Source organism: Apaloderma vittatum, unplaced genomic scaffold, assembly GCF_000703405.1.
Source record: "Apaloderma vittatum isolate BGI_N311 unplaced genomic scaffold, ASM70340v1 scaffold39015, whole genome shotgun sequence".
Classification (NCBI taxonomy): domain Eukaryota; kingdom Metazoa; phylum Chordata; class Aves; order Trogoniformes; family Trogonidae; genus Apaloderma; species Apaloderma vittatum.
Genome location: NW_009718329.1, coordinates 1793 through 14506, shown reverse-complemented (window position 1 = coordinate 14506; position 12714 = coordinate 1793). Strand labels below are relative to the sequence as shown.

General features: G+C 38.0%; 1 protein-coding gene across 1 annotated transcript; it reads right to left on the bottom strand.

Annotated features, from left to right (window-relative positions):
- Positions 1 to 542: 542 nt before the first annotated feature.
- Positions 543 to 12450, bottom strand: LOC104274545 (protein NOXP20-like; the record flags this gene model as incomplete). The annotated part of the gene is made up of 6 exons (XM_009870203.1): positions 12109 to 12450; positions 10683 to 10770; positions 3819 to 3932; positions 3553 to 3659; positions 2478 to 2612; positions 543 to 695 (listed from the first exon to the last, which is right to left on the bottom strand). Coding segments are annotated over exons 1-6 (939 nt in total), but the record flags the coding sequence as incomplete, so codon positions are not given.
- Between the last annotated feature and the right edge of the window lie 264 nt (positions 12451 to 12714).

Here is a 12714-nt window from a genome sequence, read left to right as displayed (position 1 = left end):
ATATATTTATTAAAAATATATCTTTTAATTAGGCTTTAGTAATATTAGCATATTCTTCAGAGAGACATCTGTATACTTCCAGCAATAATATCTTGGGGTAGAGTTCTACGTAACTTTGAAAATGGACACAATTGGAAAGATTAGGAATTGAATAAGTAATGTGGAATTATTTTTTTAAATCACCAGCCTCTAGGTGCAGTAGGCCTGGAATTCCTGAATTTAAGCATCAGTGCCTGATGCAAACACCAAAGACTTCAACCTCCTTGCAGTGTCACAATCTGAAAAACACTCACTATATGTGGTCCCTACAAAAATAACTTTCAGTTCTGAAGCTGATTGGTTTGAGTTAAACACGGAGTTAAATTTAAGGTGTACTGAGACTGATTCCCTGAAGCCAAGGGCTGGCCCATGGGACCAAGCCAGACTTCCCAGAAGTTGATGGAAAACTTAACTGTTCATTCCACATGCACCTGGCAGAGTGATAGTAATGTAAAGATCAAATTTTACCAAGCATTTTGACTTGTGCTGTCTGCATACTGTACCTGAGCTTCACTTTCATTTGACAGGATTTCCAGAGCTTCAAGATGAGATAAACCTTGGAATTCATCAAACAGTAAACCATAATGTGCTGTTCTTTCAACTGTGACTTGCTGGGCCCGCCTCTGTTTCTCTTTTTCTTTAGCTTCACGCAACAGCTGCAAAAATATACATCACTCCTGTTGTTTTATTGCTGGTGCTGTAGGTATGACAGATTTTATTACTTTCTGCTTCTCTAGGAAATAGTAATAAAATCTGGGGCTATAATCACACCTGCAGAGCTGAAATTTTAGAGCTGAAATTTCTAACTTCATTTTTTTATAAACCTCTCTAATAAAATATTTAAAGTAGTATTCCAAGTGTGGTTTTCCCAATGATAAGTGCTAACCACCTTTTTTTTTTACAAAACAATGAATAAACAAATAATCTTGCTTATGTTCTCAAAAGCAATGTCAGCTACGGATACCATATAATAAATTTAGCCACCAATCACAATGAAAGAGAAATGAAAAAGGACTATTTCATACACAGCCTGAAAAAATCATGCAATCCAGTCCACAGACCATGAAGCGGGAAGAATATTATTTTCAGGACCTACCGACTTGCATAAATAATGCATCTACAAAATCATTTCCTATAAAATATTTTTAGCAAATACTAAAGTCAGTTCTATGTGACAGCAGAACCAACAAAAGAGATGGGTCTAATAACTTATTCCTTCTACCAAAGGCAGAGCAGAACTACACTCTATACACTTGGGGATATTTTGGAGTGCTCTTTTTCTACGCTTCTATTTGTGTGTAAGGATAGAATAGTGCATAGAATAGGAACTTCTATTCCTTCTATTCCCAGGAAAGAATGGCCTCTCATAGGAATTTGATACAGTAAAGCTGGCAAAGACATCTCAGCTGCATCTTAAGTCTCTTATAAGCCTCTGAACACAGGTGAACTCTCGCCACTTACACTATTCCATCATTCCAAATTTATATGATATTGTCTTCAGTTATTCATTTGTTACAAAAGACCGTAGATTTCTTCAGTCTCCACCTTCAAAAGATCACTCACGAAAGTTTATGTACAAATCACTAAAAAGGAAACACTGTTATGCAACAAGTGAGAATTGAGTTATGTCACTTTCTGCCTCAGATTTTATGTGTGAATTCATGCATATTGCTTAGGAAAGTGTTCTCAAATGCTCATTTTTAATCCTGTGGACCTTAGCAAGAGTTACTTGCTTTTGGCCTACAACAACAGTAACGGTCTGTTCACACTTAAAATGATGAACACTAAAGATGAAACATCTTATTACAGGAAAAACACCCCTTTCTACAAGGAAGTGAACATGTAGTAAAATTAAAGGTTTTTTTCAGTATCTCTTGCTTTCCACAGCCTCCCACCTCTCAGTGTCTGGAGAGCTAAAATAATTTTGTACTGACAGCACTTCTGTTTTTATCACGTCTCTGAACTTTTAAACATGAGTCACAACTGTGTAAGGGTTTGTTTAAGCTAAGTTTTGATGGACATTAATATATAACTTTTCACATCTTTAGTTCCTAATGAAACATACATCATATTCCAGCATTATTCATTTCCAAGGAAAGTAGTACAGTGATGTTTGTGCTGCAAGATATCTATCTGCAGCTCTTACAAAAACACCAACAATTTGATTGTGTCTCCAGAGGGCAATGATTTATCACCACATATCTATCTCATTAAAATCAGCTATTGCACATGTGATTATGCAGAAAAGATGATATTACATTATTTTTTGTGGTTCTGTGAAGAAAAATAAAGTGGAGCAAATATTAAGCATAGTATTTACTTCCATAAGCCTAGCTCGTACCTACGGTAATAAATAAAGTCTCACCCTGAGGCATTTGGAATTCTGGAAGAAAGAATCTGAAACTGCGTTGACAAAGCTGTACTTAAATAAATCCAACCTGAGATAGAGAAACTGTTCTTGCCATCAGTGTTTTGGTTCTTTTAAATCCAGGATCGCTTTCTGCAAGGACATTCATGGTTGTCTTCCCAATAAATTCCAAAGCATCTAAGCCTCCAGATAATACACTTTTCCCCTGTATAAAGTAAGACCATGTGGTTATTTTCTTTCCACTTTATGCTAATACGAACTGTAAAGATTATTGCTTTTGCCGACACCATCTTTGAACATTCAGGTCCCTAGATTTTCTATGCTTTAAATAACAATAGGACTGAAACATTTACAAAATCATTTTACTTTGTTCTAAGTACATTTTCAGAAAGAAAAAAATGTACTATACAAGTATTGTTACTTAATTAAAAGACTCACATCAGAGAAAAAGTAACACCTATCGCAAATAATGCCAATTTGACAGAATAATACCATCTTAATTTCATCCAAAGTGGCATCTAGTCCTTGGGAATTTATTTTAAATATGAGTAATACGGAGCCAAAGTCCACCATGAATAGGATGACCCTGTGTTACCTAACTGATTTCTAAAATTTCGACACTGCTGATGACTCTAGAACTGTCTTTCCTGTGTCCTCATACTAACATTAGCTCTCACAATTTTTCATGTACATTGAAGAAGAATTTACAATGGCTAAATATTTCCATTTCAATTTGGATTATGCATCTGTCAGATACTCCAATGCTGATGTAACCTGATATATAATGGAAAACCCTACCAAAGTCTCAAACGGCATCACAGGCAACTTACTGAGAAAGACTTTAAGTTATTCTTTTTGTTTGGTGACATTCATCACTGTGGTGTAGCAGCCTCTCTAGGTTTGCAGAATTCTATACAGTTTAGAAGACCATATTTTTCACTGAAACCGGTGCAAAAGTCATGAGATAGTTGTGTTTGACTTTTTTTTCTAACTTGGTACAGTTATTTTGCCATGTTAAAAACTCTAAAGAGACTTATAACAGAATTGTTTTTAAAGACCTACAACTTAAGAAATGTGATCTACAGTGAAGCTGCACCTAAACATGATGAATAACTAGAGCAGAGAGGCCAGCTAAAATGACTCACTGTGTTCTGTACAGCATTAGTGATAGCTGACAACATGCCACGAGATCCAGATGAAGGAGAAGAAGGAATATTCTCAGAAGAGCTTTGGTCCAGAGAATTTTCTGCTTTCAACAAAAGGAAAAAAACAAGTTACAGCATACTTCCAACTTTACAAGTCACAAATTACAGTAAACTGGATTCTGTTATCAAAATCCTAAAATTTTGTAAACTTGACTAATTTTGCAGTGTCAAAGAGTTTTATCCAATTTCAGTGAACTTGAACTTACGTATAACTGGTGTTTCTGCTGCAGGAGGCTCTGCTGTTTCAGAAGATGCTGAACTTGTGTTATGAATCCCTAGGGTAGTTCCTGCTTTTTCTTTTACTGCTGTTATCCCATGACCTGCAGCAGAAGAATATTTTATATTTGATTTGAAAACTGAAGACTAACAGTGCATAGTATTCTTACACTCCACAAATGATGACAATCAGAAAAACTATTAGACTTACCTTAATTCCTTAATTTTTTGTAGGTTAGTAATTCACTTGTTCCACTATTAATAACTGACTAGAAATTATAAAACTAAAATCTAATACAAATGATAATGGATCTGAAATATAAAACTTGTTTCAGCAGCACACGTAAGTTTAGTCTTCTGTTTTTCAAAATGCTGAATACTCTATTAAATCAGTTTAAACAGGTCCTCCTAATGCTGTAGGGTTTGGCTTCACCTAGTTTTCAGGAGTCTAGAACAATTAACTCACAATTAATAGACTGTGAGTGACTGCGGGCCTGAGGTAAGGAATCTCTTGCATAGGTGCTATGTTAGGTATTTTAGGAATACTGAACCAGGTCCTCAAAGTTATTTCAGGATTTGAGCTGCTCAGCCGCTCATTTGAAGTCAAATTCCAAAGGGTTTCCCCTCAAAGCTGCTATTTCAACATACTGTGTAAGGTTTGCCGGTGTTGGACAGACAGAATTATTGTTCCAGTGGCAGCTGATCTCCTACCGAGATTTTATGACCTTTTCCTGATGCTTATGTAGTGACTCCCTAATTCTCTGTTCTATTAAAATAGTCTAGTCCAATGTAAGGAATATATGTTATTAGTGTTTTTATCTGAATTATTTTCACAGAACAGGATTGCTTTGCTGTTTGTCCACATGGAATTTATTTCCACTAGCAGATCCTGTGGACTGGTAATGTCCAGCTATAGGGCAGGGTGGGATTGCCTGGTAGTCAGCAAAAGGGGGCAGCAGCTTCCTAATCTGTATCAGCTGTAGATGAAGAATGTTGCCCTTAAAAAAGGCTACCCTTAAACTGTCTGCCCATTCTGCTTCTGCTTATATCCACAAGTATGTTCCGCAAGAAGTATATGCTTCTCTTATTACAAATGATCCAGGTCGCACATCTTCCTTAGTTGGAAGTTTTTGTGCATCAACTGAGACAATAAATAACCAACCAACCAACCTGGTGAGCAATATTTCTTTCCAGCACAAAATGAAATGGCTTCAGCGATCCTATTTGATTTTTTCTTGTACAGTACACCGTTACTGCATCTCATGTAAAGCTAATCACTTGTAGCAGTAGGACAGTACAGAGTGCTTTAACTACTACTTATGAGAAGTAGTAATCAGAATTCCATACTTCTTTGCTTTGTTACCTGAAACTGAACTGTAAATAGATAACTTAGAATCATAGAACGCGTTGGGCTGGAAAAGACCTTTAAAGGTCATCTAATCCACTCCCCCTGCAGTGAGCGGGGACATTTTTAACTAGATCAGGTTGCTCAGAGCCCCATCAAGCCTGACCTTGAATGCTTCCAGAGATGGGGCCTCCAGCACCTCTCTGGGCAACCTGTGCCAGTGTTTCACCCCCCGCATAGTAAAGAACTTCTTCCTAACATCTAATCTAAGTCTACCCTGCTCTAGTTTAAAACTATTGTCCCTCATCCTGTCACTACATGCCCTTGTAAACAGTCCCTCCCCAACTTATTTCAGAAAAGGCATTACCACAGATGCTCAGGCAGATACCTAGACATCTAGGGCACACAGTCAAATGTAACCATTCATTAAATGTTGTCCACGCTTATCCAAAATTGTGTGCACTTTCTACTAGAAAAGTCCAAGCATCTTTTCTGAGTTATATTAACTGCAGCAAAATATGATTTGCCAGTGCTCTGCAGCGTTCTGAACTATATGAAATGGAGTAGGAAGAAGGAAAGTTTAGATTTATGATTCTATTCTTTCCAGATGGGTTGCACAGCAGGCGCTCTATGAAATCGGTTATAAATTCACTCTAAAAAACTTCTGTGAAGCAGCACTACTGAAAGATTGCATACAAGAAAACTCGAGTATCTGCAAGTAAACACAAAGAACATGAACCGATGAGTAGAAACAACTAATTTTACTGTATGACAGCGTAAGCTGCACGGGGTCCTGAGGGTTTACACTGAAACGGAGAGACTAGTCAGATAAATGCTTTTACCTGTCTAAAGAAAGTAAGACTTTTGTTTATTTTATGTCGTGCCTTACAAAATGTAGCAGTATCTCCGACTGTACAGGACATACCAGATTATACACCACAGTGATTTATGTGATTGCTGGTACTTGTGATTTAAGTAATGATCACAACTTTTAAATGAGTAAAAGGGTTCTATTTCTTCCACTGACTTGGGTTTTCTTAAGGACTTAACTTGCTAACAAAATATTATTGTCCTGTAATTATACAAAAGATTAACTATCAACATTAAGCAAAAACTTTAACTTTGTGCAAAAATTATGGATTTTCAGATTAATTTCCCCTTTTTTTCTGTATCTAAACAAGTTTGGGGTTTTTTTTATATTTTTTAACTTGGTTCTCACAGTTTTGCAGACAAGCTTATAATTTCCAAGAAAAGGAGGCACACAGCTGCTGTATTGGTATTTATAGACTTACAAAAAGCAGCATTTTCAGGGCTGTGGTTACACACATTAGAATGATAAGAAAATATTTCAGGTCAACTAGGAGTAATTTTGCTGAACTAAGCTGTATGGCGCATATGTTTGACTACAACAACAAAATCAGAGATCAGAAGACCACAACTGAACCAAGTCAGCACTGTTAGATACACATACATGCACAAACATAGTAGAAGCGCGTGATGCTCTGGGATATAAAAAAAAAAAAAGTAATTTCAAAAGGCATGGAAATAAAAAGAGGTTATGGGAGATGAGCCTCCATTTCAGAAATAAAAGTCCACTGGGCTTGTCACACTGGGTGTGGTAACACAACTGAGCTGACGTTGTAAACACAGGAACACCTCTGATGCCTCCATTTACACATCTGTACCAATGGAGACAGCTGAGGTATTCAGTGGGCCCTTTTTTTGAGAAAGCACGCTTTTTTCCCCTCTCTTGTTGCTTCTGTTTTTCTTGCCTACACGATTTCTTTCTGTTGGCTGACAGTTTCAGCAAAATACTGTTATTCATGTTGCTAGCTGGAATCTTTCATTTGAAAAGGATAGTTTTGCAAGCAGTGCCTAAAAATGTGGCCTGCCTCTGAGCTTGTCTGAACTGCTCAAGGCCAGATCAGAATGTACACAAACCCTTTAGTCATGTACGTTCCACTTCTCTTTAGGTTCCCTTATCTTCCACCTCCCAGTTTAGCAGCTTTGGATTCCCTGTAAAGCTGAAAGAGGCCAACAGACACCTCCGGAGGGAAATTCAGCACATCTGAAATCCAAACCATTCTCTTTAGGAATCTGTTGAGCTAAGATCTGTTAATCTAACAGATCTAACATCTGTTGAGCACCATAACTTAAGCACCTTATGAATGCCATAACTCATTCATACAAAACAACACAACATACGAAAGGCAAGGCTTGTAGGAGATGGTAGTAACTTCCATTAAGCTAGCAGATAGCTTAGGTGGGAAAAAACCAAAACAGGCAAGCTTTCAATCATACAAGTCATTATTAAAATCAGAAGTCACAAGCTTCAAGTGCAGACTGGGAATATATTTTGCCTCTCTTAAGCCCTGAGGATAGACCATTTCCTGTTACAGCTAAGCTGACCTAATGGCTTCTTGGTGCTGGTATGGGAGGCTCTGCTACTTCTATGTTCCGTATTTATCCCTTCTACTTCCCCTGGCATTTACCTCAGTGAGTTGGTTCCTCTAGAATTACTCTTATGTCAGTTTAGTTTCCTGAGCTGGATTACTGGAATGTCAGAGCAGCAGGCGTGCTGGCACAGGGAGGAGGAGCAACATGCAAGAAAAAGAGAGGTGCAGGACTGCCCATTTCAGTGGCTGGTAGCCATTAAACTGGCTTAGCTGCAATGGTAACCCACTGTCAGAAGGGAGTTTCACCAACACTGTTACTAGAAGAGTGGATGGTGTAATTGCTCATTTACTAAAAAAAAAACAAAACAATTTAAAAGCAAGAGGCTAACTGGTGACAATAACTACAAGTTGTACCTCCAGATCACAGTAAGCCTACTTCCCCCATCTCGTCATCCCAGCAACTATTTTAGAGTATCTGCTCCACTGTGGTTCAACAACGGGGGAAGACAAACCTCTTGTACCTTTTAAAAACAAAAGAAAACTCTTCACCTCATTAATAAGGCAGATTCAATAACTTTCCTAGTGTGACATCTAGTGTCAGGCACTAAGTATGATTCAGGCAGTGACTGCTACTAACCCAAAGGCATTACAGACTCTGCTGTGTAGAGGGGTACCACATCAGCCCTGTGGCTGAGACCTTGATCCAAATGTCAAAATCAGTTTAAAGACAACAGACATTTTCTTCATAATACAAAACCATCACCAAACCAATCACTTGCTATATGTGCGAAGTTAGAGAGAGAGAAGATACAAGTTATAAAGAAACTACCTTACTATTAGAAAATCAGCTATGCTAAACAAATGATAGCCATGCAGTAAAAATGCTAATCTGTTTGGGAGCTCTACATAAGGGTCTGAAGGTTAAGGAAACTGAGATACTTGGAACAACCATTTCAGCTCAATCTTAGGAGTCTTAAGAGAAAGGAATGTAAGAAACAATTTTTTTACAGTAAGAATGATCATTCACTGGACCAACACCCCCCGGGGACACGGTAAAGTTCCTGTTGCTGGAGATATTCCATATGTGACTGGACAAGGTGCTAGACAATATCATCTAGGCACCCTTTTCCCACAAAAGGCTGGACTAAACTATCTTTCAAGGTCCCCTCCAATCTGGGCTCTTCTATGATACAATTTGTTAAAAGCTGAATGTATTTGGTTAGGTCTTTAAGAAGATGTTATCTAGTCCACCTCAGATCGTTTCTGCCACTTTTATAGAATACATTTTTGAAGAAAAACACAAGGAATAGTGAGTATTTGTCATACTCAACCACACAAGCAGTTGTGTCAATCAAAGATAACACGAGCAACAGAAAAATCACATATCGAAGGTGTTGCCGATAAGTCTAATTCCAAGAAAGCAGCTTTACTTATAGAATTTGCTACACTGAAGGAATAAGCAACATTAAAATGGACTGGATGATGGCAAACCTATTTTCTGATGAAGAACAGGAGATGAAGCGTTCGTTGAACTGCTCAGATAATAAATGAAGTAACTTGAAGGGGAATAATGAATACTTAGTAGAAAGAAGAAAGCTTATAGAAATTCCCAGTAGCTTTATTTTTTTAATCTGTCTCTCACTAGGAATTGTCATACTGAGGCAGAGATCTCATATACATAGTCCCACATCCTGTCTATGACAACAACAGACAGTAAATGCTTCACAGGATCAAGCATGAATTCCCATAACAACTAGGAAATAATCCCTCTATATCAGGAATACAAACTATCACCTGCTGCATTGATTTCCTGGAACAAATCTAAGATTATGTATGTGGCCTTCCAGGTTATTGTGTTCAGCGAACATGAAAGAATGTACAGTTGATTTCTGCTTAATTCAAAGTCTATTTTATTTAATAAATTCACAGAGAAAAATTAGATCCAAAATTATTAGGCAGTAATATGGGAACTCAACCCTACCCTGATCCCAGGGTCATGAAGTCTGTCTAAGTTGTAGATTCCAAGGAATAGGAAGAGAAAACAAGGGAAGTGCTGCTTTACATACATCTGGGTTTAGGCTCTTTCCCAGTTGTTCTTGGTCACTGTCAGAAACTAGATAGTAGATGGGACTTGGTAAGTAGTGTGACATGGTAAAATCATTATCACATAAAACTAAAATGATTTTTAAATTTTCTTCTTCCTTCTTCTGCACGTGGATAGTCCTTTACTTAGGCAACTTGACCTGTTCCAGCTGTGCTCATTTTCAAATAATAATCCTAAAAATATATATCTGCATGGTGGTGAGACGCCTATTTAAAATAGACAGCATCACACAACCTTATCAAGTCAGGCTGCCTAGACAATAAACTTCTTTGCATATTTACACTCTACAAAGATAGTTATGATGCAGATATAGTCAGATGGTATGTTAAGAAGCCGGTATCAATTAAGCATGGATTTTTTAATGTATACGAACCAAGATGTTACATGGCCTATACAAAAATGAGATCATATCATTAAAAACTCCAAGGAAATCCAGAGGGATACAATGCTGGGAGCAGGTTTTAAGACAAAAGCAACAAACAGCTGTAAAAAGGTATGTCTTGTTTTCTTATCAGACAGTAAGAAGGGATACAACACACAATCTTGTTTATCTCCCAAACTTTTTCCAACAGCATTCATCATTTTCAGGCAAGCTCATGTCAGCTGGGCAAAAAAATAGCTGCCCCCCACAAAATGTACGTACTCTATGACACTAAACTCAGTGAGGACAAGGATTCTAGGTAAGAGAAGACTGTGACACTGCCATCGCAAGCCTGTAAGAACAGTAACTGGTAACAAATAATTTTGTTACAAACAACATTAGAATATCTATTTGATAGAATGCTATTTATTGCATAAGCTAAACTGAATATAAATATAGCTATCTTGCAGGCAAAAAATGAATGACCTGAAAGAAACCTACTGCTGCAACTATAAAAATTAACTGAAGAGTTTATCAGCATTACAATTCCAACTGATCAACAGTAAAATCACTTTAATGCACATAATTTTTCTAACTAACATTAAAACTACAATTTCTATCCATGTACTTTATTGGCTGAACACTTACCCACTGTGGCAGAAGCTGATGACAGGAGAGACTTTCCCCAGGTACCCCAAGCTCCCCATCTACTTGATTTAGATGAGGAGTCTGCAGTCTGTAAAAACAAAAATATTAGTCCACTGTCTAAAATCCATGTTTTCCAAAGGCAGAAGAAAACACAAAGAACCTGAGAGGCAATAAGGCCAGGCTTTTAATAAATGATGATAGACAGGGTATTATGCAGAGCTCAAGTTTCTGTGCACAAGCAAGCAGAACAGGGAGCTTAGTTCAGATCACCTATTGCTGAAAGTGCCTAAAACTCCAGAGATTTCTTCACAGATGTCTTACTCACGGGTTCGATACCCGTTTGGTCCCCATGTGTTGCCTGATCTAGTTGAGAGGCGTCCCTGCCCATGACAGGGAGGTTGGATTAAATGATCTCTAAGGTCCCTTCCAGCCTAGGCCATTCTATGATTCTATGATTCTTCAGATCCTATAAAGCCATAATAGTTTACTAGGGCTATTATTAGGGAGAGGCATCTCCTTCTTGAGCTCTACTGGGAGCCAGACTTAACAGGCTTCTCTGCCTGAGTCTCCCTGGAGGTGTAAGCCAGTATGGATGTGCACAGGGAACACCTAAGAACTGAGCTCAATAGAAACACAGACAGAGGAGCTGCTGCCCACCTGTGGTATTAAGCAAGACAGCTCTGCACTGCGCAGTGTACAGATACCTGGGGAGTGGATCACTGGTGGAGGGACTGAAATGACGTGTTTTAACCTTTTCTAAGTTGGGGATGCCCGAAATTTTTTCAGTGTAGAGCAGAACATCTTCAGCTATGTCATGTGCATTGGATTTGGATGCTGTATAGGCCATGAAAAAGCCTTGTTCTTCTTGGTTTTCTTTTATTAACTTCCTGCAGTTACTCACAAGACTCCCAAAAGTCTGCGGATCACAAACTAAAAACTACTGACCTAGAATAAAACAAAAACTACTGGCCATTTCAGTGAGCTTTGTGAAACATATACTTGTTTTGTAAAGACAATGACTTGAGTTAGCAAATCCAGACTCAGCACTGCATATGCAGCTTAACTCTGTCCTCTTCTAGGTTCATTCTGTGAACTGGATGAAGCAGGCTTGTACAGAAAGCCAGATACCAAATTCACACAAGTATTCTAGTCAATTTTGCATAGATTCTTAATAAGTGCTGGTATAGTTTTCTTGCAACCAGGCTAGAAAGAACATATTAATATCATACTAGTAAAGAGAAATTCAACTATTTCTAATTTCCAAAATCTTGGTGTTGGAATTTATTTTATTCCCATGCAGGTTTTCTGTACGTAACTCCCTAGCCTTTTGTGAGAAACAGTATGTACATTGTACAAAATTCTGTCTTTAAAAAACAGAGAGAGGAGGGCTTTTATGGAAAAGGAAAAAAAAAAAAGTATTACTTACTGGACTGTTTTGTTCATGCAGTGTTTCTTCAGATTCAGGTTCTGTATCAAGGCTTACGGTTTCATTGCACTCTGTGGGCATGTCTTCAGTCGCCTCTCCATTGGAAGGCAAACTTTCAATTATTTTTTCAGTCAAAGGGTTTTCATTAATAAATACGTCTCCTTCCTGTCTATCCCTGGGACTCTCAGTGGCTTGTCCACGTTCATCTTGTGAAGACTCGTGCAAGACCTCAGCTTCCACGAGGCATGGCACTGACTCGTGAGGCAATACCTCATTGCTGGGCACTTCCATTACTTCAGATTTTTCTTCAGATGGGCTGCCATCGCATATGTCTTCAGACATTTTCAATTCTGAATACAGAAAACAAATTAAGTCTTTTAAGTTCCATAAACATCTGAATGTCTACAAAATACGCAGTATTTACCATAAGCTATTGAAAAAAACCAACACAGCCTTGATGTAAGGCCTTCTGAAGCATGGAGCCCTTTGGCACATGCATCGTGCCAGCACTGGTATCATGATGACTCTTAACACTCCACCTACCTTGCAGGATCTCACTCAAGTGCAAAAAGCAGCATTACTGGTTTCCAGAAAACATAGTTTGGT